Source organism: Lagenorhynchus albirostris, chromosome 17 (genome assembly GCF_949774975.1).
Source record: "Lagenorhynchus albirostris chromosome 17, mLagAlb1.1, whole genome shotgun sequence".
Classification (NCBI taxonomy): Eukaryota; Metazoa; Chordata; class Mammalia; order Artiodactyla; family Delphinidae; genus Lagenorhynchus; species Lagenorhynchus albirostris.
The window spans coordinates 66,296,379-66,322,302 of record NC_083111.1 but is presented as its reverse complement, the minus strand read 5'-3'; the positions used below and the strand labels follow the sequence as shown (position 1 = coordinate 66,322,302).

The 25,924-nt window shown below is 50.6% G+C and overlaps 1 protein-coding gene and 1 long non-coding RNA gene across 13 annotated transcripts in view; one reads left to right on the top strand and one right to left on the bottom strand.

Annotated features, from left to right (window-relative positions):
* Positions 1 to 10,445, bottom strand: part of FAM83A (family with sequence similarity 83 member A) — a 28,545-nt gene extending 18,100 nt beyond the window's left edge. For all 3 annotated transcript variants that reach the window (XM_060127935.1, XM_060127933.1, XM_060127934.1), the window contains exon 1: positions 9,761 to 10,445. In XM_060127935.1, the coding sequence (XP_059983918.1) occupies positions 9,761 to 10,240 (480 nt within the window). In that variant the 5' untranslated portion in view covers positions 10,241 to 10,445. The remainder of the gene's footprint in view (positions 1 to 9,760) is intronic.
* LOC132508077 (uncharacterized) lies at positions 4,325 to 23,949 on the top strand. 10 transcript variants are annotated; one of them, XR_009536420.1, is made up of 7 exons: positions 4,325 to 4,492; positions 9,715 to 9,856; positions 10,701 to 10,831; positions 10,913 to 12,977; positions 13,917 to 14,006; positions 19,830 to 19,963; positions 20,260 to 21,049. It is a non-coding gene; the product is annotated as an uncharacterized LOC132508077 (long non-coding RNA). The 10 variants fall into 10 exon arrangements; XR_009536418.1 differs by having other exon boundaries at positions 10,701 to 11,141; positions 12,009 to 12,977; XR_009536423.1 differs by having other exon boundaries at positions 10,701 to 12,187; positions 12,773 to 12,977.
* Positions 23,950 to 25,924: the final 1,975 nt, after the last annotated feature.

The following is a 25,924-nucleotide window of genomic DNA, read 5'->3' as shown; positions in this document are numbered from 1 at the left end:
GGGGGGGAGATGAGGCCAAGGGGAGGTGGCCTGGCAGGGTCACAGGAGAGGGACAGATTTAAAGTCACAGGTTCTCAAACATTTGGAGCTTTAAGACGCTCTAGGGCCACTGGCTTTCAAATGTTTTTAAGCCGTGGAATCCTCGCCTCAAACGAAATCCCTGTGGAGACCCCAGGGGATATAAACTAGACTAGGCTGAGCTGCCCCAGTGGGATGGAGAAGGGAGTCCAGCTCAGCCAGCAGGTACTGCATCCTCCATCATAGCAGAAACTTGGGGGGTGGGGGGCCCTAGATAGCCAACAACGGGGAGAGACGTGTGTGTTCCTGCCTGCCAGGCACCCCTCCTTCCTGCCAACAGCACCCCGAGCTCACTTTATTTTATTTTTGGCCTACACCGTGCGACTTGTGGGATCTTAGTTCCCCAGCCAGGGATAGACCCCGGGCCCCCTGCAGCGGAAGCGCCCATTCCTAACCACTGGACCGCCAGGGAACACCCCCAAGCTCACTTGAAGGAATTACCTCTGCTCCACCATGCATGTGCTTTGGGTGGGGTTACTGCCGTGCCCTGGATTGGGTGTGGGGGAGGCACACTGAAGCCAGACCACTGGCCACAGGGATTGGCCTAAAGGTGGTCACATGACATGTTATCCTCATGGGAGTCAGCCCAGGACTATTGCTGGGACTCCTGGGGAAAGGAGGCATTCCTTCTACCGGGATTGCTTAGCTAGTAGATTATAAACTACAGCTGCTGGCAGCCATCTTGCCCCATGTGGGGACAGCTTGCCTGAAAGCAAAGCCGGATCTGGAGAAACCAGGGCTAAGAGGTGGAGACAGATGCCCAGCAGCATCCTTTCGACATCTGATTTCAGTTACCCCTGAAGCCAATCCTACGCTTGACTTGTCCACTGAGGATGTCAATGCATGGTCCCCTTCTTAAGCTTTTTGGGGTTACTTTCTGTGATGTTGTGACTTACAATAAGAAATGTATATTTGGTCTTCATATCAGTTTCTGGCACAGAGCTCCTAATACCCTGGGAATTTCCAACCTGATGAGAGCTGAGAGCAATAAAGGGGTCTTTTGGTATGTTAATGAGGAGACTTTCAGACCCAAGGGCATTGGCACTTAAGGATGTGGAGCTCTTTGCCAGGAGGACCAACCTTGTGATCAGAGGGTTGGAACTTTGAGTCTAACCCCACAGCCTCTGGTGGAGAAGGGAGGAGCTGGAGGTTGATCAGTCACCAATGGCCAATGATTTGATCAATCATGCCTATGTAATGAAGCTCCATAAACATCCAGAAGGAGAGGGTTCAGAAAGCATCTCGTTGTCGGACACGTGAGGGTTTAGGGAGATTGGTGCACTCAGAGAGATGCGCTATGCATCTCTTCCCTCTGGCCGTTCCTGAGTTATATCCTTTTATAATAAGCTGGTACTCTATTAAGGAAAAAGTTTCTCTGCTCTCAGCCACTCTAGCAAATTGATCAAACCCAAGGAGGGTGTTGTTGGAATCTCTAATCCGTCGCTAGTTGGTCAGAAGCACAGGTGACAATCTCGGCTTGCGATTGGCATGAGTTGAGTTGTAGGACACCCAGCTGATGTCCAAGAATTGCTTGGTGCTGTGGGAAAGGCTCCCACACAGTGGAATGGAACAGAACTAGAACTCTTTGTCACTCAATCAAAAGTCCTTCCTAGTACCTAAATTGTGGTGTGTTGAGAAGTGGATTATTAGGCAGCCAGTAAAAATGATCATTATAATGGTTACATAGAAACTATAGGACTTCCCTGGTGGTGCAGTGGTTAAGAATCTGCCTGCCAATGCAGGGGACACAGGTTCGAGCCCTGGTCCAGGAAGATCCCACATGCCGCGGAGCAACTAAGCCCGGGCGCCATAACTACTGAGCCTGCGTGGCACAACTACTGAAGCCCGTGCGCCACAACTACTGAAGCCTGCACACCTAGAGCCCATGCTCCGCAACAAGAGAAGCCACCGCAATGAGAAGCCCTCGAACCACAATGAAGAGTAACCCCTACTCGCTGCATCTAGAGAAAGCCCACGCACAGTAACGAAGACCCAACGCAGCCAAAAATAAATAAATTAATTAAAAAAAAAAGAAACTATAAATCACGGTGAAATGTTAAAGTAAAACTTGCTGTTTAATATATGCTCAACAAATGTGCATTAACAGTTAATGAATTAAGTGAAAAAAAAAACCAAAGCACGAAATGATAGCATGTCCATCATTATTGCCAGCAAGGGAAGGTGGTGTATGGATAGATGAGTGCAAAGCAAAAACTAACAGTCATATTTGGATGGGGGACTATGGCGATCTTTTCTTCAACATTACCGGTAATAATAACGTTCAACCACTTTTCTACTAATTACAATAAATTTTTTTGACCATCCACATCTGGGAAGTAGCAAGGACAAGAAGAGTGTCATGGAGGCAGGTGAAGGAGATGGCTGGTACCCACTTGGGGCTGACTTTCTGCTCAGCTGATGTGGGTGTCTGGACCGGGGACGGAACTGCGAAGAAATTGCTCACCCTCGGCTAGAGGTCACTAGAGCTAGAGCTGCTCTAGTAGTGAGGCCCCTGATCCTTTAGAGCCATGGCCCTGTTAACACACAATTAGGTATATGTGCATATTGAAGCTTATGGCACCAATAAGTTCCTCTCTCCTGAAAGATAAATGCCTCCTCATCCAAGGTATTGGCAAAAGAGACAATGCTCTCTCCCCAGCAGGTCAGTAAATCCTCCCAGTTGTGTTCCAGTGAGTCTTCGTTGGCAGAGACAGGGCTGGTAAGCAGGTGACCGATTGACAGAAAAGGGGAGAGGTTTGCAAAAAACCCAGCGTCCTGACTTAAGCGATGCTTGGAAGGACAGGCTCATGATAGCTAGGTTTATCTTGTTTGCCTCCTTTTGGGATTGCCTCCCAGCTGGATCGATTCAAGGCCAATAACTTCTTGCATCCCCTACGTGGGCGTCCTACCTCGCAGGGTGTAGTGTGTTGATCAATCAGGTCCCAAAAGATATGTCCGCATCCTAACCACCAGAACCGTGGATGTGACCTCATTTGGAAAAAAGGTCTTTGCAGATGTAATTAAGATTCTCAAGATGAGATCATCCTGGGCTTTCTGGTGAACGCTGAGTCTAATGACAAGTGTTCTTATAAAAGGCCCTCAGAGGAGAGACAGGGAGAAGAGGGTAAGGCCATGTGAGGACGGAAGCAGAGACTGGACTTCTGTAGGCACAAGCCAAGAATCACCTGAGCCACCAGCAGCTGGGAGAGGAGGGAAGGATCCTCCCCTAGAGTTTCTCGAGGGAGTATGGCCCAGCTGACACTTTGATTTTGGACTTCTGGCCTCCAGAACTGTGAAAGAATACTTATCTGTGTTTTGTTTTGCTTTAAGGGGTTTTTTTTGATAAATTTATTTTATTTTATTTTTGGCTGCGTTGGGTCTTCGTTGCTGTGTGCGGGCTTTCTCTAGTTGTGGCGAGCGGGGGCTACTCTTCATTGTGGTGCACATGCTTCTCATTGCGGTGGCTTCTCTTGTTGCGGAGCACGGGCTCTAGGCGTGTGGATTTCAGTAGTTGCAGCACGTTGGCTTCAGCAGTGGTGGCTCCCGGGCTTCAGAGCGCAGGCTCAGCAGTTGTGGCACGCGGACTTAGTTGCTCCGCGGCATGTGGGATCTTCCCAGACCAGGGCTCGAACCCGTGTCCCCTGCATTGGCAGGCGGATTCTTAACCACTGTGCCATGAGGGAAGCCCTTATCTGTTGTTTTGAGCCACGAAATGTGTGATAATTTGTTACGGCAGCCCTAGGAAACTAATACAGAGCAGTAGCACATAATCCAGGGGAAAAACGATCTGGAAGACAGGGAACTTTAGCTCCAGCTGTGGCGCTAGTGGAGGCTAGCTGAGTGCCTTCGGACAACTCACTTACCATCTCTGGGCCTCAGTTTCTTTACCTATAAAACATTGCACGATAGAAGAGCATTAGCTGTCATGTAAGTTGGGTCTAACCGTAAGCCCAGGTAATATAAACGGAAACATATGCAGAAGTAAAGTGTGTCATTAAAATATGATTGTGATTTTTATATGCATTATTCTTGAGCAAGTGTGGATAATGTTAGAATACCAGCATGAGAGAATGTTGTTTTAATTCAGGTTATGGGAGACGGTTAAAATTAGTGCCCACACCACTATGGGCATAAAAAAGGAACAGAGTAGGGTTCTTATTAGGGCCAATCAGACGGCCCAGCCCAGAGGTGTGGGGTTGGCTGAGAACAGGAAGGAGGTACTTCCCGTGCTAAGGAAGGAAGTTGGTCTGGGAGCGCTGCCTGGCCGGCAGGCTCTGAGAATCTGGAGTTTCAGTGAGATGGCGGGGCCCAGCCAGGGGGCTGCTGGTCAACTAGCGTGATACCCACAGACAGGGGTCATCCTGCGGAGACCTCAAATCCTGGCTGAGAATCCCTCACTACCTGAGCGGCAGACGTGAGTTCCTCATGGGCTGGAAATCCTGCTGCTTTGGGAAGGGCAGGGGGCAGGAGGGGAAAGAGGATTTGGGTCCTGGTGGGACCACCAAGCATGTTGGGGCCAGTTGTTGGGGGGCACTTAGCACCCCAAGGCCCAGTTTGTGCTTCGATTGCTACTCTTCCCACTTTCTCTCCTACGTGCTGATGCTTCGTTTTTGAGCTTGCTTTTGGTGGATGAGTAATAACAGCAGCAACTCTTTCTTTCTTTCTTTTTTTTTTTTTTTTTTTTTTTTTTTTTTTGCGGTACGCGGGCCTCTCACTGTTGCGGCCTCTCCCGTTGCGGAGCACAGGCTCCGGACGCGTAGGCTCAGCGGCCATGGCTCACGGGCCCAGCCGCTCCGCGGCATGTAGGATCTTCCCGGACCGGGGCACGAACCCGTGTCCCCTGCATCAGCAGGCGGCCTCTCAACCACTGCGCCACCAGGGAAGCCCCCAGCAACTCTTTCTTGAGCACCTACTCTCAGCCGTATGTTCGTCCCCTGTAACCTTCACGGCACAGTTACCCTGGCTTCCCGGGTGAAGAGCCAGGAGTGCAGAGATGTTAAGTAACTTTCCAAAAGCTGGAATGCGAGGAGATGCCCCAGACCCCAACCCAGAGCCATGCTCCCAACTGCAGTCTACTGCAGGCCTAAGAGAAGGACTCTGATCTCTGTTTACATCAGATACAGCCTGTCCCTCCTCTGCTTGTGGGTTAGGTTGGGCCAAGTAGGGAGAGTCAAGCCCTGGGAGGGTTGGGGGACCCCAGAGCAGAACTCAAAGAGAATGTGGACAGAAGAAGGGAAGGGGGCCCAGGTGGACCCTCCCCCGTCACCTATCTGCTGACCACAGTGCGAGGGGGCCAGCAGCCCTTAAAAAGGCAGCAGTGAGAGGACCATCCCCCTGCAACCACATGTTCCCACCTGTTTGTGTCGCCTCTGGGTGTGCCTGGCGCTCCCCTCCCTCACCGCCAATCTGGAGCAGTGACAATATGCCAGCGCTGAGCCCCGCCTCCCAGAGGGGGAGAGGGACTTCCTCTAGGGAACTCCCGTGGGAAGGGAGACAGGCCAATCACAGATCCCAGGAGGATGCCGGGGGCGCAGGGAGCATCTCTGCTGGCCCTTGGGGGCCGTCCCACCCCACTCTGGCAGGACCTAGATGGGACCTGGGCCCAGAGACCCCACAGGCCTGGCAGGCTAGACCCCTCTCTCCCAGGTCTGCCCGTCCCTCAGCGGCCCTTGTCGGGGGAACAGCCGGAGACCTCGCCCTGGGGACCCTGGTGGTGTTCGAGGCCCTGGAATCCCAGTTGTCAGGCATGAGGCAGACCTGCTCGTCAGCTCCCTGGGGGCGCAGTAGGGGTGGGGGCAGGATTGTGCAGTTCCTGCTCAGACTTCTTGCTGTGTCCCATCCCTCCACCCTTGTCCCTTGTTCAGCTGCTCCCAGGGCAGGGGCTTGGCCTGAAAAGGTGGTCCTTGACACCTAGGGGTGGGGGGAGCTTCTTTGGGACCTTCTCACAGCTGCCCCCTTGGTCCTCTGCATGCTCACCCCACTCTCCCCCTACCTCCCCAGAGAACTGAATAGATTTTTCTCTGTGCAGTGAAAGGGAGAGGGAGAGGGGATCGAGCAGGGACAGGGGGCTTGCCTGCTCAAGTTCTCCACCTTTTTGATCTTGGGACCCCTTGACACTCTTAGAAGTTACTGAGGCTCCAGAGGGCTCTGGTTTCTGTGGGTCATAACTACTGAGACTTGTCAGATTAGAAACAAACAGAAAATTCTTAGTGTTTATTAGTTATTTTAAAATAACTAATATTCCTCACTTAAAACAATATTAAGCCCATTACATGTTAACATAAATAACAATTTTAAAGCAAAAATAACTATACTTTCCAAAGCAGCAGCAAAATGAGTGAGCAGAATGGCATCCTTTTACAGTTTTGCAACTCTCTGTGGTGTCTGGCTTACCAGGAGACAGCTGGTTCTCACATCGGCTCCTGTAGCAATCTGTTGTGATGTGTTGTTGGGAAGGAGATATATAAAGATAATCCGGCCTCACACAGATAAGTGGTTAGAAAGGGCAGGATCTCACAGACCCATTGGAAGGGTTTTGGAACTCTCAGGGATCCTGGACCACACTTGGAGGATGGATAATTCGTGTTTTTTGTTTTCTGTGTTTTATGACACTTTGACATCCCAGTGCCAACTGATTACTAGAGATCACAAGCACTTCGACTAGGCGCAGCCTCTGATATGCTAACCGAGCAATCCAGAGCCATGTCCCAAGCCTCCTTTATCTGACTCTCCAGCATCCAGACAGTATTTCCCTGCCCATCCTAAACCACCCCAGTGCCAGCTATGGGACAACCAGGGACCATAGGTGGCCCAGAGCCTGCTAGAATTATTCAAAGTAGCCAATCCTAAACTGTTCACCTGGCCCTGCCTCGCCACCCTGGTGCTCCCCGTGTGGCCCTGCACAGTGTGTGGTGCCTCCTGCTTCTAGGACACTGTGAGCAAAAACCTCCTCCTCCCTGACAGTCCCTTCCACGCCTCCCTACCTCCAGGTCATCCAGACCTCTCACTCCTCTAGACGTCTGTATCTGACACACCCTAGACCTGGAATTCCTTTACCTCCCTTCTCTGCCCAGCAAACTCTTACTCAGCCGTTGAGACTCAACTCAGAGGCCACCGCTTCTGTGAAGCCTGCCTTAGTCACCCTCCCGTCTGCTCCCCGGCACAAAGCGTTGCTCAAGCCCAGCACTGCCATCCACCAGTGTCCCCTCTCTTCCCACCTCTCCCCCAAGGGCAGGTGGCTGGAGGGAGGGAGGCCCCTTGTTCTGCTCTGCCATCCTGGGTTCAGGGCCTGACCAATGACTTTGGCTTTGTGAAATAAAGGGATGAGAGCATGAAGGGAAAGAGGGAGAATGCCTGCTCCTCAGGGAGCAGAAGCCGCTCCGGGAGACGCCCAGCAGGCTGGCTCCATTTGTGCCCCTGTCTTCTCTTCTTGAGGGGGCTGAAGCCACAGGAGAGGGAGAAAACAAACCCCCTGTCCTCCCTCTGTGTGGACACAGCCTACTTCCATCTACAGCCTGTGGCTGGGGATCCAGCCCCCTCTGGCATCTCTGTGGGAACAGGTCACTGGTCACTCCTGAGCCCTCTGTGTGTGTGTGTGTGTGTGTTGTTGTGTGTGTGTGTGTTGTGTATGGGAATGGTATTGCAAACTGCCTGCAGGAGTCTGACAGGTAACAAGATGGGTGAAGTTCATCATGGCCTGGGACAAGAGGGAGTGGTGGGGACTGCCGCAAAGGTGACCCACCCAAAGAGGTGACCTCAACTCAGCGCCAACAGAGCCAGGTCTTCCGACTTGCTAAGAGGAACTGGAAATTCTTACTTTCAGGTGAAATCTTCTGATTTTTAAGTGTTGTCCTAAATTTGTAACATACTGTGTTGCTAAAGCAAAGGACAGCAGCAGGCCTCAAGGCCGCAGAGGTGAAGAGAGAGAAGCCTCTCTAGGTGGGGTGGGGGAAGGGGAAGCGTTCAGCCCGGAGATTAGGACAAGCCCCAACCTGGCTTCTTTCCAGGGAGTCTCACTCACCCTTTGAGCCGCAGCAGCTGCGGCTGAGAATTTCGCCAACACCATTGGTTCCCCGCCCTCAGGCGAGCACTGAACTCCAGCAGAGACCAGAGGTAGCACACTTAAGAACAAGCCCTGGGAGCTGGAAGGGACCCCTTAGTCCAGTGTGGGATCTGGGGCCTGGGGAGGTCAAGGGACTTGCCCTGCGTTGTGCAGCCCACCCCAGGCAGTGTGGGCACTCCTGGTTGCCTGCCTGAGCCCACCTGTCAGTTCCTGATGCTGCCTTGCCAGGGAAGCATGAAATGCTGCTCTGAAGTAGCCCAGCAGCGTGAAAAGCCAATACTCCACCCCTTGTCACCTTCTATTTTATTCTCCAGAGCTCCACTCCCTCCGTCCCGTTTGAGCACAGCTTCCCCCCTCCTGGTGGCTTCTTCTGGAGCCATGAGATTACACACACTATTAGACACGGGAGGGGGTTCTGTCATGAGAGTGGGATCTCAGCAGAAAATGAGCTTAAATATCAATTTGCCCATTTTTGAATTCTTTTAAGTGGAACAAACTAAATAATTTTAGTGATGAGAGAGACCCTTTGCAGATGACACTGAGTCCTTTCCTTGGGGTCCACTCTCACCCCTGCCCCTGCAGCTTCAGGAGGTGGAGGGGCACCTGTACCCCTGTGCTGAATGGTCATTTTGTGCACCTGGGTAGAATGATCTGGGGTGCCCCCCGCCAATTCCCCGGGGGAGCAGGCAGCCCCTGTGGGCCTGCAGTTCCAGGAGCATTGGGAGAACTCCCGGCCAAATGCCAGTCCCGGTGCCTGAAATTCTGCCAGCTAAGCTCTGGCCTTGAAGGATTTTTCTTCTTCTAAAGTCACTTATTAAAATATAAACACTCTGGGGAGGGAGAAACCTCTGCTGCCGCCTCTGTCTCTGCCTGACCACAGGTTGGATTCAAGCGCTGCACTGAATTTGTGGGCAGACAGGTCTAAGCCGAGCCTGAGAGGAAACAGGGCGAGTTTGTGTCCCAGTGGAGTGGCCGCTTCATTCAGAAATACAGAAGTGAGGCACCTCGCCTAGGCTGGGGAACTCAGGAAAGGCTTCCTGAGAACGGGACTTCAGTGCTGGGTCCTGAGGAGTAGGTGTTAAGGGAAAAGCAGGGAAGGTGAGGGGGCTCCAGGCAGAGGGAACGGCATGTGCAGAGGCCTCAGGACAGAACCTGATGTGTTTGAGAATCTGCAGGTCACTCAGGACTGAGTGGCAGGGGGTGGAAGGGGAGCTGGAGAGGCCGTGAACCATGCTACGGAGTCTGCTGGTCCCGCTGGGGGCAACTGGGAGCCACTGAAGGCTCTAAGCAACGAAGGGACCAAGTTAAATTTGAAGTATAGAAAGAGTGTCTACAGCAGCTTGGAGACTAGGTGGTCGGGCTCAAGATGGAACAGGAGGGTCAGACGGGAAGCTATTGCCGGAGTTCCAGCGATGGGTGTTGGTGGCCGGGACCCAGACTGTGACAAATGGGATCAGGAAATCAATGACCTAGGGCAGGGCAGAGCGTAACATCCCTGGCTCCATCCTAAGCTCCAGTCACCTGGACTCCATCCCTTAGAGCAGGACACATCCCTCTCTCCTCTTCTCCACCAGTCCCCCCACCCCATGGCCAAGGAGACGCAGACTCCGCCATCGCTACCTGGCTGGTCCGGGTGATGCAGCGGCGGATGAGGTCCCTGATGTTGTTGCGCTTGTCCGTCTGGAAGTACACAGTGACGCTGGACTTTTCCTTCAGGTAGGGCTTCTCAGCTGAGGCCCAGGTGTGCAGCAAGGTCGGCTCGCTGCCCTCTGAGGCCACAGGGAAGTAGGTACTTGAGGCCACGGAGCAGGAATCGAGTCCCTTGGAACCTGCCGCGGCCTCTCCTGGGGGCTCCGGGGCAGAGGGGGGCTCCTTGGCCTGGGCCTGGATGTACTGGGCCTCCACCGAGGACAAGAAATCCACCTCGCCTTCCTGGCTGAGCACCCGCCAGTAGGCCTCGGGACCCCCATCCAAGAGGGCATCTGTGGCCAGCCGGGCACTCTCATTGTCACTGAAGTCAGCCCTGGCTGGCCGGACCCGCTGGCTCTTGACCTCTTCCAGGCGTTTCTGGATCTTGCCCACGTGTCTTGCCCCGCTCATGCTGCCCTGTCCCTGAGTCGTGTGGGGGGCAGCCGGCACCCGAGCTCTTCCTGATGTCAGGGGCAAGCGGGCCACACCACCCAGGAGGAGCGGGGCTCACAGCACTTCTGGAAAGCACCCACTCCTAGCACTGGTGTGCGGCCCGCATCCAGGATTACCTGCTCCAAGGTAATCCTGCCCTCCTGAGCAATGCTTCACAGGAATCATCACCCACTGCCAGGGGTTGGTTTATCTCTGAGCGACACCCGCCCTGCCCGCGGGCCAGGAGGGCTGGCTCTATCACGCCTGGGCACACTCAGCCCTGGGAGACTTCTTCTCCTCCCAGCAGCCAAAGTGAGCCAGCTTTCCAGCTTGTTGTGCAATTCTCCCAAGACCCTCAGGCCCCATTTACAAAGCAAGTAGCCTCTCCCAGCACAGTCACCGCTGTGCCTCAGGTCCCCTCCTGTGCTCCTCATTTCAGACGCCAGTTGGTTCAGAGACAGTTTCCCTGATGGGCCCCTGAGATCTGCCATCCATCCTGTGCCCATGTGAGGAGGGAAGCTGGATGCCCCCCAGGCAGCACTGTTCACCAGGCACTGCTCCTTTCTCTTGGTAACACCTCCAAGTTCCCAGCCCTCCCCATTCTCTGGAAAAGCCTTCTTTCCCATCTCTCTTCCCTTATTGTGTTTGCAGCGGTCATGCTTGAACAGAACCCCCAGAGAGGTTCCATTTCTGGGGCCGGCGCTGATCTGTTGGAAGCGACGGCTGCTTGGAATACTATCTGGAGAAGAATCTTCGGCTGTGTCCGGGCCCACGGACCGGACCGATGGGATCAGTCTGTCTTGGTGCTGGTGGGGCAGGTGGCCGCAGGCGTGTTTGAAGTAGATGAACTGCTAAGGGAGGAGCCACTTTTTCTTTCCAGGTCAGGCCATGGTCAATTCCACGTCAATGGAATGCAAAACCTAGAGCCCTGATGTTACTGAATCAGGTCTGACTGCTTGATGCGCAAAAATCAATATTCCAGAGAGAGACAAAAGTTGGTGAAAAGGAAAGCTGCCTTTAATCAGAATGCTGGCAATCTGGGGAAATGGACCCAGTGTCCCCAAAACCCACCTCCCAAAATTCTGCTCAGCCGTGGAGTTTGTAAAGGGAAAAGGGGAAGTAATCTCAGTCATTGACGTAGGGAGTCAGAGTCGTCGCCATCCCTCCCCGTGTGCAGGCTTGTCGGCTCCTTGTGATTCTCCCTTAGGTGCTCTCTTGTTCACACAGTTTGTTCGTGAGATTGCTGAAAGAAAAGCTAGGGAAGAGATCTGGTCATCGGCTGATTACTTATTCTTCATTTCTAATTTGGTCTATGGAAAGAACCAACAGATTAGACAAGGTGTGGTGTGATCAAAAGATTTGAAAGGTGTGCTAGGGCCGGAGGTGAGTAGGGCATAGGGCGCCTGGTTTGAGGTTAGTGACAGGACAAAGGGGCCTCCTGCAGAGAGCTCTTTCCTGCCCAAAGCTGCTTACACGGACTGCCTTTGATTGGGTTCTTCCAGAAACAGACTAGGATTCGAGTACAAGTAGCCAACTGGGAGGTGATCCCAAGATGCTCTGGTAGGGGAGCAGAGGAGTGAGACAGGAAGGTGAGGGGAAGCTGCTCGGGGCAGGGTACGTTAAGGAGCATGTCACCATTGTGGACATCTGGGATTTCTGAACATCTGTGGGAACGTCTGGGCTCTGGTCCTGCCGGGGACCTCCAGGAGACGGTATAGAATACATCTCAGACTTTTCCTACCCAAAGGCTGAGAAAACTGCAGAATCTATCTACCAACCCCCACTGATCGTTGGTCCAGGGCTGCTTGTGGGGCTGCATTAGTTCCCCAGCCCTACTGGCCGGTTCTGTGGGCTCGCCAAGCACAGCCCTGGAGCCCGAGAAAGCCTGCAGGCAGAGGTCACAAGTGCAAAGGACAAGCTAACGAGGTAAGAGCGGGGCCCCGACAATATCCGCTATGAGAACTATGGCAGGAAACTAGGATTGAGTGGTCTTCAGACAGCTGGCACGTGGTAAGAGCCAGATGCCTCTCCGCGGCACATCTATCTACTCTTTGGAGGACGTGCTATATATATGCTTCTGTAGCCCCACAAAAGCTGTGGAGGGAGGCTGTCTGGAAGTAGAGCAGTGTTTCTAAACGCACAGTCCAAGAAAGAGAAAGGGGATTTAAAAGGGATTTCTTCTCTTTTGAAGGATATAGAAGGAATCTAATTCAAGACCTCGGGCACCCTTCCCCTTATTCCACTTTATCTCCTTCCACAGGGCATGGACCCTTGATGGGGACAAAGCTAATACCCTCTCTGTCTTTGGTGCCCCTGGCTCCGCACGCCCTCCCTTCTGCCAGCTCCCTGCTTGTGCAGGTTGACTTCACCTCTTGCCCACATTCTCCTTGGACCTTCCCTCCTCTCCATCTCCTCTGGGTCCTCAGCCCACTCTCCAATCTGTCATCAAATCCAGTCCCCAGTCTGGTGAGGGGATAATAATCCGTGGGATTTGCGCTGGTTCCCTCCGAGGCTCAGAAGCTGTGGATGGCTTGCAGTTGCCTGGCACGTTGAGCACCAAGTCTCGAGCCTAGCCTTTGGGGCCCTGCATGTCTGTGACCTGTGTGAACATTGCAGCCTGACCTCTCCTCCACTTGGCCGTCATCGAGTCCTCCCTGCACGCTGGCTCTCTGAGCTAAGGGACACATGGAGGATGAGGCTTCGTCTCACAGATGAGGTAAGCAAGTTTCAGAGAAGTTGAGTAACTTGCCCAGCTAGTAAGTGGCAGAGCCCGACACAGTCCCTCCAAAGCCAGTGCACTTTCCACTGTGCCAAGCTTCACCCTGCCTTCCTTTCCCCGGTCCCTTTCCACTCTCAGAACAATCCAAGTCCTCTTATCAGTTCCAGAAAGTGTGTATGGGAGAAGGACAGAAGTGGGTAGAGGTTCTGGGGCTCACCTTTCACCTGGGCCTGATTCTCTTTGGTAGATGAATAAATGATGGGAGGTCCCTCTGAGACAGAGGCAGGTCTCCGTGGCCTGTGGGGGCCATTTTCACTAGTCTACTTGCACAGTAGCTATCTTTTTTTTTTTTTTTAAGACTCTTTGAGTGGAACTTTCCCCTCAAGCTGCTGGAGGAAGAAGAGCCCTGCTTCTCCTGTCCCCAGCTCCCTGCCCTTACGCAGACCCCAGGGACTCTATCAAATCCTTTAGAATAGACAGCAAATGCAGTCTCTGTGTGCTGTCCCACCTTTGCCCCCGTTCCTGCACTCCTGGCAGACGTTACTAGTTGATCATAGAACTTCTTCCCTGTAAGCTGGGAACCATCCCCTCACTGCTCTCTACGGGGCTCAAAGAGAAGTTCTCACCTAGAAGGAATCTTGGATGTACTGATGAGAAAACCGTACATCCAAGATGTACTGATGAAAAAGCTGTTGCCCAGAAAGGGAAAGTGACTGTTCTCAAAGTCACACAGCTGGCCAGTGACTGTCATCAGCGTTGGCCCTCCCCTCCTCTGCAGCCCCAGCCATGTGAAATGTCATCACTCTTGCTGGGTCTGCTGGCTGAAATAACAAATTTCTCCCCTGGGATTGCACTTCTGGACCAGGAAGTCTGGCCAGCTGTTGAGCCACATTGTCATACGTTGAGAAATCCTTATCAAAGAGCCTTTGATTCCAGGCGCTGTGGATTATGGACAACTTACTTCCCTTCTTCCATCCTGTGACCTGAAGTGTAGTCTCTCTGACTCATGAGGATACTGACAAAGAGGTAAGGAATGAGAAGCCAGTCTCCTGTTAGCAAATGAGTGGTGTTTGGGGCTTCCTGAGAATTCCATTTGTTTAGGGCCATGGTTCTCAACAGGGGGCGATTTTGCCCATCTAGGGGGGGATGTGGCGGTGTCTGGAGACATTGTTGGTTGTCACAGCTTGGAGGGGTGATGAAGCCACTGGCATCAAGTGGGTATAAGCCAGGGATGCTGCTACACCCTGCAGTACACAGGACAGCCCCCACCATAAAGAACTATCTGGCCCCAAATGTCAATAGTGCTAAGACTGAGGAACCCTGGCCTAGGGCCCGGGGAATGACTAGTGACATGACTGGCCCTCGCCCATGTAGGAGGTCCAGTCCCCTGCCTTTGCTCAGCCCGCCCCCTCAGCTGGAAGTCCTTGCTTCCCCCAACACAATTTATTCAAATCCTTCTCTGCATTCAAGATCTCTCCCGATTCCCATCTATGGGAGGGAGCCTTTCCTGACTATTCCTAAACAGCCTTAACTGCTTCTCCTCTGAGCCTACAAGGTGCTTCTAGAACTTGTCTCAGTCAGTCTTGTACTAGTGATGGGTGCACTTCCCCATCTCCCACTGCATTTAATTCCTTGAGTGGTGCAAAGTCAAAAAGCTTCCATGCCCTTGGAATCAGGCACAACTGTGTTCAGATTGTGCCTATGATAATATGTGACCTCAGGTAGGTAACTTAGAGGACCTGCCTGAACTTCACTTTTCTGTCCATATAACCACAGAACACTTTTGGAACACGTCCTAAGTACCAGGTGCTCTTCTACGTGCTCTACGTGTGTAAACTCATTCAGTCCTCACAGCAGCCCTGTGAGTAAGTGCTATTATGACCAGTTCTGTTTCATGGATGAAGGAAACTGAAACACAGAGGTTACCTGACTACCAAGTTCACTGGCCGGGAAGTGGCTGATCCAGGAGCCGCAGGCGGGTGGTCCGGTCCCTCTGGTAACCACGGTGCCTTCTGCCTCCTTGACGGGATGAGCCTCAGAGGGTGTGAGATCTAAGGGAGAAGGCCTGTGTGATGAGTGGTCCAAACTTGCCCAGTTTCTGCTCTGCTCCTCAGCCTAATACAGCACCAATATATCTTCCGGAATATTGTCGATATTATATGATACACTGCATCCTGTCACAGCCCTGCAATGTCTTTGTAAAACCGAGGCAGAGGGAGGTTAAGTAAATTCCTCAAGAGCCCAACTGCAGAGCCTGGATTGGGTTTGTCTCCAAAGACCTGGCTCCTATCTGCACCCAAATTCTGTAATTGCTGGTGTAAGTGAAAATCTCCTCCTCTAGACTGTGAGCGATTTGAGGCGGGGGACGGGACAGGTTAGGCACGACTTAGCTTCCCCAGCGCCTCTCCCACTTTGGGGCTGCACGTGGTAGGCATTCAATGAATGTTTGTTAGGTGAATAAACGGCTCAGAGCTCCTGGGGCAGAGGCCCACTTGCACAGGCAGAAGGTGCTCAGATAGGATTCCAGAGCTTGTCTGTGGGGCAGCCGGGGGCTGAGAGCCTGGGCTGTGGGCCCAGGAACCTGGAGGAACAGGGCGCCTGTTTGAGCTCCCGGAGCACCTGCCAGCCTCTCCCTACCACATCCCCATCAAGGCCTGCAGCAGCAGGAAAATTGTACGCTTGCATTACCCAGCGACCCAAGAAGTGCAATTAAGTTGAAAATTAGTTGGCATAATTAATTAGACGGGTAAATAGCTCCCTGTCAACACCAATCAATCCATTCTGCATATAATCAGCTCAGTGCAGGCAGGCCAGAGCTCAAGCAGCTGCTGCTGCTGCTGGCAGGCCAGGGCCTAGGGTGGGAGCAGAAATGGGACAGGGTGTCCAGCCAGGTACCCTAAACCCACCCCACCCCCAGGTCCTTCTACAACTGCTTTTCATGGGAGCAGCCTCCTGGCAAGTCCATCTTCGGCACCCAGCAAAGCCACAGCTTAACTCCCAGGAAGCCACAGCTGCAAAGTCCCTTTGCTCCCTCAAGTTTCCTACTTTCGAGTTCCCGGTCCATTGCTCGAGGTTTCTGACGTGCATAAAAACCACAAAGAGCTCCCTTTTCTTGGCTAATAAATTTGCAGATGCTTTTTAAAAAATTAAAGTATAACTTAGATGCAGTAAAATTTACCCTTGTTACTGTACAGCTTTATGAGTTTTGAGGAATGTGTACAGTTGTATAACTGTAACCGAGCAGGACCCTACAGGGTCTTCCTGGGACAGACCTCCCCATGTCCTCAACCTCCCTTTTGTTTGTAGAAAAACTTTAGCTTCCTAGGCCTTCCCCGAGTTCCAAAGAATAAATTTAATCAGAGAAGTGATAAAAGGCAAAAGCAAAGGAAAACAGTCAAGCAAGACAAAATAATAGTTTAGCCATTGTTTAATGGCTAAAGTCAAGGACATCTAACTCCTCCTCAAGGACTATAGAGAATATTCTGAGCCATGTCCTTTGAGCCATTTAGCAGATACTGAAACCCCCATCAGGTGGAAGGGTTAACTGTATGCTGCCCACAAGCACATAGACCCCAGACCAGTTGGAACCAGAAGGTTGATGATGTTGACTCCTGATTACCTCACCACCAACCAATCAGAAAAATGTCCACGAGCTGACCACACACCCTGCAACCCCTCTCCCTCATCCTATCGTTATTTATTTATTTATTTATTTATTTTGCGGTATGCGGGCCTCTCACTGTTGTGGCCTCTCCTGTTGCGGAGCACAGGCTCTGGATGCGCAGGCTCAGTGGCCATGGCTCACGGGCCTAGCCGCTCTGTGGCATGTGGGATCTTCCCAGACTGGGGCACGAACCTGTGTCCCCTGCATCGGCAGGTGGACTCCCAACCACTGCGCCACCAGGGAAGCCCCCACGTCCTATCTTTAAAAACCTTTCCCTGAAAGCCATTGGGGAGATCAGGTCTTATAAGCAAGCACTAGCTGCCTGGACTCCTTGCTTGGTGCCCTGCAATAAACGCTGCCCTTTCCTTCACCACAACCCAGTGTCATTGGATTGGCTTTACTGGGTGTGGGTGAGTGGACCCAAGTATGCTTCAGTAACATAACCAGCAGCATGATTAAGATCTAGAATCCTTCCATCACCACACAAAAAAATCCCCATTCCCTTCTGTAGTCAACTGCTTCCCCCACCCCCAGCCCCTGGCAACTACTGATCAGTTATCTCTCCCAAAAGTTTTACCTAGGGACTTCCCTGGTGGTCCAGTGGTTAAGACTCTGCCCTTCCACTGCAGGGGGCATGGGTTCAATCCCTGGTTGGGGAACTAAAGATCTCATGTGGTGTTGCCAAAAATAATTTAAAAATAATAATAAAATAGAGAAGTTTAAAAAACAAACATCAAAAACCTCAATATTAAAAAAAAAAAGTTTTGCCTATTCCAGAATGTCCCATAAATGGAATCATATAGCGTGAGCCTTTTGAATCTGGCTTCTTTGTCTTAGCATAATGCACTTGGGATACATTCATATTGTGGTGTGTGTCCCTGCTTAGCTACTTTTTATGGCTGAGTCATGTTTCATTGCATGCATGTACCACGTCTTGTTTATCCCTTTCCCAGGTGAAGGACATTTGGTTGTTTCTAGCTTGGGGCATTTATGAATAAAGCCACTGTAAATGCTCATATAGAGGTTTTTGTATGAACATAAGTCTTCATTTCACTTAGATAAATACCTAGGAGCAAGATTGCTGGGTCTACGGTAGGTGTATAGATAACTTTATAAGAAACTGACAAACTGTCTTCTAAGATCCTGTACCATTTTACGTGCCCACCATCCATGTAGGAGACTTCTGGTAGCCCCATATCTTTGTTACTGCACAGACTTTACAAAATGATGACATCCAGTGCTGGCGACAGCAGGGCCAGCTACATCATTTACGTGGCCCAATTCAAAATGAAAATGTGAGCCCCCTTGTTTCAAACAAAAGGAAAAAGTGCCATTAATGGTATTAAAATAGAAAGTTTTTTCCTTTCTTCTGTAGTCTTTCTCTCATCTTCTCATGGTATTTTTTTAAATTTGCTATTTAATGTTTTAAGTAAAGAAAAACTAAAATTAAAAATTATTAGCATGAACTTTGCCATTTACCATTTATTTTTATATTGTGCAACGCCATTTTTTAAAAAGACTTTTTTTCTTTCTTTATTTCTGGCCGCAGCTTGTAGGATCTTAGTTCCCTGACCAGGGATCAAACCCAGGCCCATGGCAGTGAAAGTGCTGACTCATAACCACTGGACCACCAGAGAATTCCCATGTGCAAAGCCATTATAAATGCAAATATGAGAGCTTTTAACTTGTATGTAGAATCACTGAAATTACATGGTCTGTATTTCATTTATACATGCATGTGTATTTTGTTCTTATCGGAAAGTGGAAATGCTGCAGGTGGCCAAATGATCAGAACCCGCCCAAGGTGGCCATTGGGCTGCCATGTGAATCAGGGCTCTCCCTCCGAGCTGGGCTGGGAAACTCTTCCTCTGGTTTTTTTCTTCTGAAAATAACTCTATTGGCTTTTGCTTTTGTTTTGTGACTATTATGGGTTCATTATAAAAATTTGGGGAAAACAAGCAAAAATAAATAAAATGCATTAAAATGAAAGAAAAAAATCAAACATCTTCCATAGCCACACCATTAGACATTGTAATTTTTTACATATAAATTTATTTATTTATTTATTTAATTTTGGCTGCGTTGGGTCTTCGTTGCTGTGTGCGTGGGCTTTCTCTAGTTGCGGCGAGCGGGGGCTACTCTTTGTTGTGGTGCACGGGCTCCTCATTGCGGTGGCTTGTCTTGTTGCAGAGCACGGGCTCTAGGCACGCGGGCTTCAGTAGTTGTGGCATGTGGGCTCAGTAGTTGTGGCTCGCGGGCTCTGGAGCACAGGCTCAGTAGTTGTGGTGCACGGGCTTAGTTGCTCCGCGGCATGTGGGATCTTCCTGGACCAGGGCTCGAACCCGTGACCCCTGCATTGGCAGGTGGATTCTTAGCCACTGCACTGTAATTTTTAACATTTTCTTGTGTGTTGTGGCAACAATGTAGATTAGATCCTGTAGAACCCACTGCAGTCTCCCTCTCATGTGCTTTCCCATGGCATCCGGGAAGCTCAAAACTCTTTTTCCCAGGCCTCCCAAAAGCAGAGCTCTGCATGGAACCCAAGCTCTGACAGGCAGCAGCATCCTCACATGACTTGGAAGGTTTTTCTGTAGCAGCAGCTTAAGCAGACAGGAACACTGATGCTAGTCCAAGGCGCCAGAGGTGGAGAGCGGTGGCAGCAGGAAGGCTTCCACTGGAGCAGTCCATGGTGGGACTGGGCATCTTCCCGGCTGGGTTGTTTTCTGTAGCATCCAAGTGTGGTTCCCTAGGCCTCCTGGGAATTTTGTAGTGAACTAAGTCTCTGCAACAAACCTCTTTCTACTTAACCAGTTAGAGTGGATTCTGTTGTCTGCAATGAAGAACTCAACCTTTGGGTCTCAGCTTATCTTTTATTGTCTCCTTCATAGCACTTACCAAAATATGGAATTGCCTTGTTTATATATTTGTTTACCTACTTAGTGTCTTTTAATGAGGAGGAACCAGTTCTGTCTTGTTCACCACTTTGATCCCAGTGGCTATCCCACAGCAGCATTTGGTAGCTATCTGTTGGGTGAAATAATTGGTCACCTTCTAGCACCCCTTACCCCAAGAGAGAGCAGAAACACTAGCCTCACCACTTCTGTGGACCAAGTGGGCTGTATTCCCTCTATGCGTACAACTGCTCCCCACTGCCACCAACACTTGCTGATTGCCTCTTTTTGCAGAGAAATGCAATGTTGTAGAAGATTCCCACTTGCACCCCTCTTCGTTGCTAGTGACTTAAAAAGACTATAAGGATGAATCAGCTCACTGTGGCCAGCTCCCTGCTTCCCTTCAATGAGCAAAGCCCTGCTCTGTGGTGAGTATACGTGTCTGTGTGTGATAGCTGGGGACAGATTTCTGAATAGAATAAGACCCACAGACTCAGGAGGGCAAACATTATATCATTCATTCATTCCACAAACACGTACCAAGTGCCTCCTATGCATGCATGTGCAAGGTGCTGGAAGGGATCCAGACCTCCCAATAAATGCCCCTTTGTAATCAGACTTTCTCCTTTTCGCCATCAGACTGTCACCTAAATTAGTTGAAGTCTCTAAGCTTTTAATTATGAGCCTGATAATGCAACTTTCCCATGGGGTTGTGCAATTTCAGGCACAAACCCTACGTTTGAAATACAGGTGCAGGAATAGATGTTAGTGACATGATTTGAAAGGATTACTGTGCAAGCAGCCCAGCCCCTGGATGCCTGCTGACTTCAGGCCGGAGCCACGACACCCATGAGCTCTGTGATGAAGGTGGCCTCATGGCTCTGCATCCCAGCACTGCTTGGGGTGCCAGGACATATACCGTGACCTCTGCCATTGCCATTACACCTGCTGGAACTGTGGGCAAAACCACTGCCCTGTTCCAGGTCTGGACCTGGAAGGGGCAGGCCCAGTTCCTTGTGGCCCCAGGGCTGCTGGGACCACACCTACCACCACCTGTCTCACCTGTCAGAGGGGGTGGGGTGGGAGGGCGCTGAGAGGTGAGTGCTGTAACCCTTTCCTCTCCTCTGGCTAGGGGACCTCTCTGTATGTGGAGCATGGGAGATGGACCTGAATGTGTTTCTGGCCAGTTCATGGAAAGGCCTGCTTGGTTATTGAAATCAGAGCCTGCCCATCTTTGGAACTAGGAATGAGGTCTTTGATCAGGCTAAAATTTGGGGATCTAGAAATGAACCCACTGCAGCGTCTGCCCTCAAGGAAAGACAAGCAAATACAGTAGAATGTGAGAAGCCTTTTCTGTCATCATCAAATGCTCAAGGGCCCACCATGGGCTCTGCAGAGCCTATAGCATGACCCCCACTGTGGCCATGCCTACAGTCCAGTGGGAAAGACGGCAAATGAAAAGTCATGACATTGAGCTGGGATGAGTGTTAAGGTCAGAGAAGCAAGAGCCAGGAGCGTAGAGAGCGGGGGTGGTGGGGGTGGGGTGGGGTGGTGGGGGTGGTGGGGGTGGTGGTGGGGCTGACCTAGCCTGGGGTCAGGAGGCCTGTCTGAGGTCCCGACAGGTTGGAGGCATTAGCTGGGGGAGGTGGGAGGGAATGGGTGCCCCAGGGGTGCAGGGGTTGGGTGTGTGCTGGGGGGGCACAAGAGTGGGAGGAGGTGAGCCCAGAGGTCAGACCCTGGTGGGAGGGAGCACGGCAAGAGGATTTGGGTCTTTATCTCATGGATGTGGGAGCTACAGAAGCTGTCACGCGGACAGACAGGAGGCCAGACAAGCGTTTTCTGTGACGGCTGCCTCTGGCCTCAGTGTGGCAAGAACACGGCCCCTCAGGGAACATCCTGGCAGTCAGGGGCGAGGCCCTCTTCCTCCTGGGTGCTCTGTCAGCACGGCTCAGAGCAGTGACTCTCAGAAGCTTCCAGCAACAGGCTGACTCATGCGGTGGCGGCCGCTCGCCCAGTCAAAGATGGAGCTGGAAGGGCCATGGCCTGGCGCTGCCCGGGACAGATGGCAAAGACACGCCAGCTGCTCCCTGCAGGGCGTTTCTGAGGAAAACCCCCTCCCGCCCCCCGCGCGGCCTCCGCCGCCTCCCTGAACTTGCCCAGCTGGCTGCGCCCTGGCTTCTGGCTTGTCACAGCCAGAATAACCAGATGGGACCTGTGGGCCCGCGGCCAAGCCCTGCCACGTTATCGAGTCCTGGCTGGGAGGGGGTCAGGTCTGGGAAACCTCTGCCCCCTCTCAAAGCACCGTGGGAGAATCCACACCCCAAACCGGTCCCTTCTCTCCAGCCTCCTTCCTTCCCCAGTAAGCTTTCTCCTTACTTAGCCTCTTGACTCCCTCTATATTTTCAATTTTTATCTATTGACTTTTGTAAGCAGAGGGAACTGGAAAGGAGCTGAGAGTCACAGTGAGCCTGATTCTGAAGCCCACTCACCCTGACTTCCCTTCCACTGGACCAGTGACTGCAGGGGACTGTGCAAAGACCGTGGGCTGTGGTCAGGTCGGGTGCCACCCACAATCTGGCTGTGACCCCTGCCAAGCAGATGGAGACCATGACCCTTGGGGGAGGATGGAAGTGCAGGGAGAGGTCAGGGGTGAAAAGAAAAGCTCTTAACAGCGGCAACTGCCCTAGCACAGGCAAACGCCCAGAACCTCTGGTCTTCACCCTCAGATAAATGGAAAATTCCTCATGTGCTCCCTGCGGGGTGAAACAGCAAACCCACCTGAATCCAGGACAGAACAGATTTTTCAGCTGCCCACAAGCTCCTCACATGTCCATTGTTAAAGGTGTACAAGAATGTTCGCTACAGTAATTGTTACTAATTGGGAAGAATTCGATGTTCTAGAATTAGAAGACCTAGAGCAGCTTGGGCTGCGAGGACAAAGTACCACAGGCTGAGGGTGGAGGGGTCAGGGGTGGGGTGGGGCTTAAACCACGGTAATTTGTTCTCTCGCAGTTCTGAAGGCAGGAAGGCCGAGATCATGGTGTTGGAAGGGTTGGTTTCTTCTAAGGCCTCCCTCCTTGGCTGGCAGACGGCCACCTTCCTTCTGAGTCTTCATGTGATCTTCCCCCGGGCAGGTCTGCATCCTAATCTCCTGTTCTCAGAAACAGTTGCACTGCAGTTACAAAGAACAAGGAAGATCTATATGTATTGACAGGGAAAGAGTTCCCAGCTTATTGTTAAGTGGAAAAAGTAAGTCACTGGACAATATGATACTGATATCAGTGGTTCCCTCTGGAGAGGTAACAGGATTGGGGTAAGGGTGGGGTGAGGGAGACATTTATATGTGTAAGTCTGTGCAGAGATTGGATTATTGTTCTCAATTCTTCACTCCCCTCCTTGCCCTGGCTTTGCAGCTTCTTCCCTGTGGGCTGGGTATATCTCCCTGGCCCGTGGATGTTGAACTTGGCCGGGTGACTTGGTTTGGCCAATAGAATTTGGATGGAGGTGCCCAGAGCAGAGGCCTTAAATGTGCTTGCTTGGTATAGTTTGGTCTCTCAGGCTTCTGTGACCCTCAGTGAGAAGAAGGCACCCCAGGAAATGGCTGACCACGAAGACCACAGTCTTTAAGACTGACCTTCCTGTTGCCAATGGAGACCATGAAGACATGACAAGAAGGGCTGAACCGAACCACAGCCTGGCGCTAGCCCAGCCAACAACACACCTGTGAGCAAGAAAAATACATGCTTACCTGGAAAACATGCTGAGTCAAGTAAGCCAGACACAAAAGGACGAATATCGTATGATCCCACGTATATGAAATATCTAGAAAAGGCAAATTCACAGACAGAAAATAGATTAGAAGCTACCAGGGGAGGAGAATGAGGGGAGAGAGGGGAAAGAAGGGCTATTACTTAATGGGCACAGAGTTTCTGCTTGGGGGGATGAAAAGGTTTTGAAAACAGATGTTATGATAGTTGCACAACATCGCAAATGTACTTAATGCCACTGAATTGGACACTTAAAATGGTTAAAGTGGTAAATTTTGTGTTATGTATATCTCATACCACAATTTCAAAAAATAATAATGTAACATACCAAAAATACATTGAATTGTACACCTTACTTTTAAAAATATTTATTTTATTTACTTATTTTCCTTAGGCTGTGTCAGGTCTTAGTTGTGGCACACAGAGTCTTTGCTGAGGCATGCAGGATTCTCTCTAGTTGTGGTGCAGTGGCCTCGCAGCATGTGGGATCTTAGTTCCCTGACCAGGGATTGAACCCACGTCCCCTGAATTAAAAGGCAGATTCTTTACCACTGGACCACCAGGGAAGTGCCTGAATTACATACAGTTTAAACAAGTAAATTGTATGGCAGGAGAATTATATTTCAATAAAGCTATTCAAAAAGAAACCCACATTGTTTAAGCCATTAAGTTTTGGGTGATTTGTTAAGCAGCGCTTGTGCAGCACTAGCTGACTGATACAGTATGTATGCATGTGTTTTATAATGAGCACATATTATTTGTGTAATAAAAATATGCAAAATCAGAATTTATCGGGTTCCCTCCGAACAGGCCCCTCTTTTCTGTTTTCCTGCCCAGTGGTGGCACCAGGGCATTTATGGACATTTCTCCTCTAAATTTGGAGTGACACTTTGCTTCTCTCTTTATTCTTGGCAGTAACCCAGACCCAAATCCTGGCCGTTCCTGTAGACTGTGTCTCCACTCGGCTCTGCAGCATCTCCCAGAACATGTTTTCATCTCCCTTGGCCTGGATTGTTTCCTGGCTTCCCAGGTGGTCTCCCTGCCAGGGTCTATCCAGGCCATGGGGGAAGAATAATTTGCAACCTGTTTCCAGTACGTTACTCTGCTCAGCCAGCCCTGAGCCTGCCTCTCAACACACACACACACACACACACACACACACACACACACACACACACACCCCCTTTTCATCTGTAAAGAAGGCTTACGACAGCCTCTGCTGCCCATCAGAACAAATCTAAGCCCCTCAAATGTCACCTGGATATGCACCTCAGGGGTACGATGTGATGATGTCCCAAAATTGATCAGCTGGAGAAAAAGCTGCTGTAGGCGGTCGGGCCTCTGCTCCCTTCCTGTCTCTCCTTCATATCTGTTCTTTCTCCACCTTCAGGATTTTATGGAAGATGAGAAAACCTCCAGTGCTGCAAATAAAGGGAATGTTCAGTTCAAAACATTGGTTTAGAAGTTGAGAACGTGAAAGACGCTAATGACTAATTGTAGTGGCTTCTAATTCAAAACTGAAAGAGGACATACACAACCAAGGCGATGAGTAAGAGATGATTGTTTAGAATATAGCTCAAAATTGCTAAAGGAATTGAGTTTTAGTGTCGACACAAAGCTCTCTCCATCCTTTTTTATTTCTTCATGTGAACAGAGTGTCTCAACATTTACATCTATAAATATGGAAAATAGAAACAGAATTAATGCTGAATCCCATCTCATTCTAGGAAAAGGGAATAGCTAGCCATGCAGACATGAATTAAGTGGAATTAAAAAGTTGCATCCATCTCATGGATATTTGTTTCAGATTTTCCATTTAATAATTATTCTTCAAAATCATAAATATATTTATGATTTTTGATTGTGTACTAACAAAAATAGTGATATGTCAACTTAGAAGAAAAATATGACACAAAACCTTATGGTCACAGGAAACAAAATTTTCAATTTATGTACATATTCTTGCCGCTGAGAGGCAAGTTAGGGTGCTCAATAACAGACATTCAAACATAAACTATTATATGAAGATAAAATGCTGGCGGTGGGAGTATAATGGAAATATGAGTTCTGGGGTGAAAATAAATGTAAACTTAACAAATGTTAGAGAAGCTTACTCATGAGTATTTAAAATAGATTATGGTTTGTGTGGAATCCATAAGGTATTTCGATTTCATTGGATGCCTGGTTAAAAAAAATCATACATGCAGTTTTATTTTTAGAAAATCAGCATATACAATCTACTGGAAATTACATCCTTTGAATTTACAACGAGAACGTTTAGATACAAATTTAGCATTAATCGAGGAGGTGTGTAGACGCTTCTCAAGATTATTGTAGGAGGTGCACGTGAGGAAACACTTGCGGAAACTGCTGCTGGGGGTGAGGGATGAGCTGGTGAGAGCCCCGCGCCGCGCCGTGGTCCGACTCGGGACGGAGCCCCGCCTCGCGTAGCTACGAGCCGCTCGAACTTGGGCAGGTCGCCCAGCCTCTGTGAGTTTGCGTTTGCGCATCGGTGTGTGTAGTGCAGCGGTAACACCGGCCCCCTCCGGGTGGTTTACCCGGCAGTAAATGAGCCGCCGCCGTGTAAGCGTTTAGCCTCCATTCAGCCAAGTGAGGGGGGGA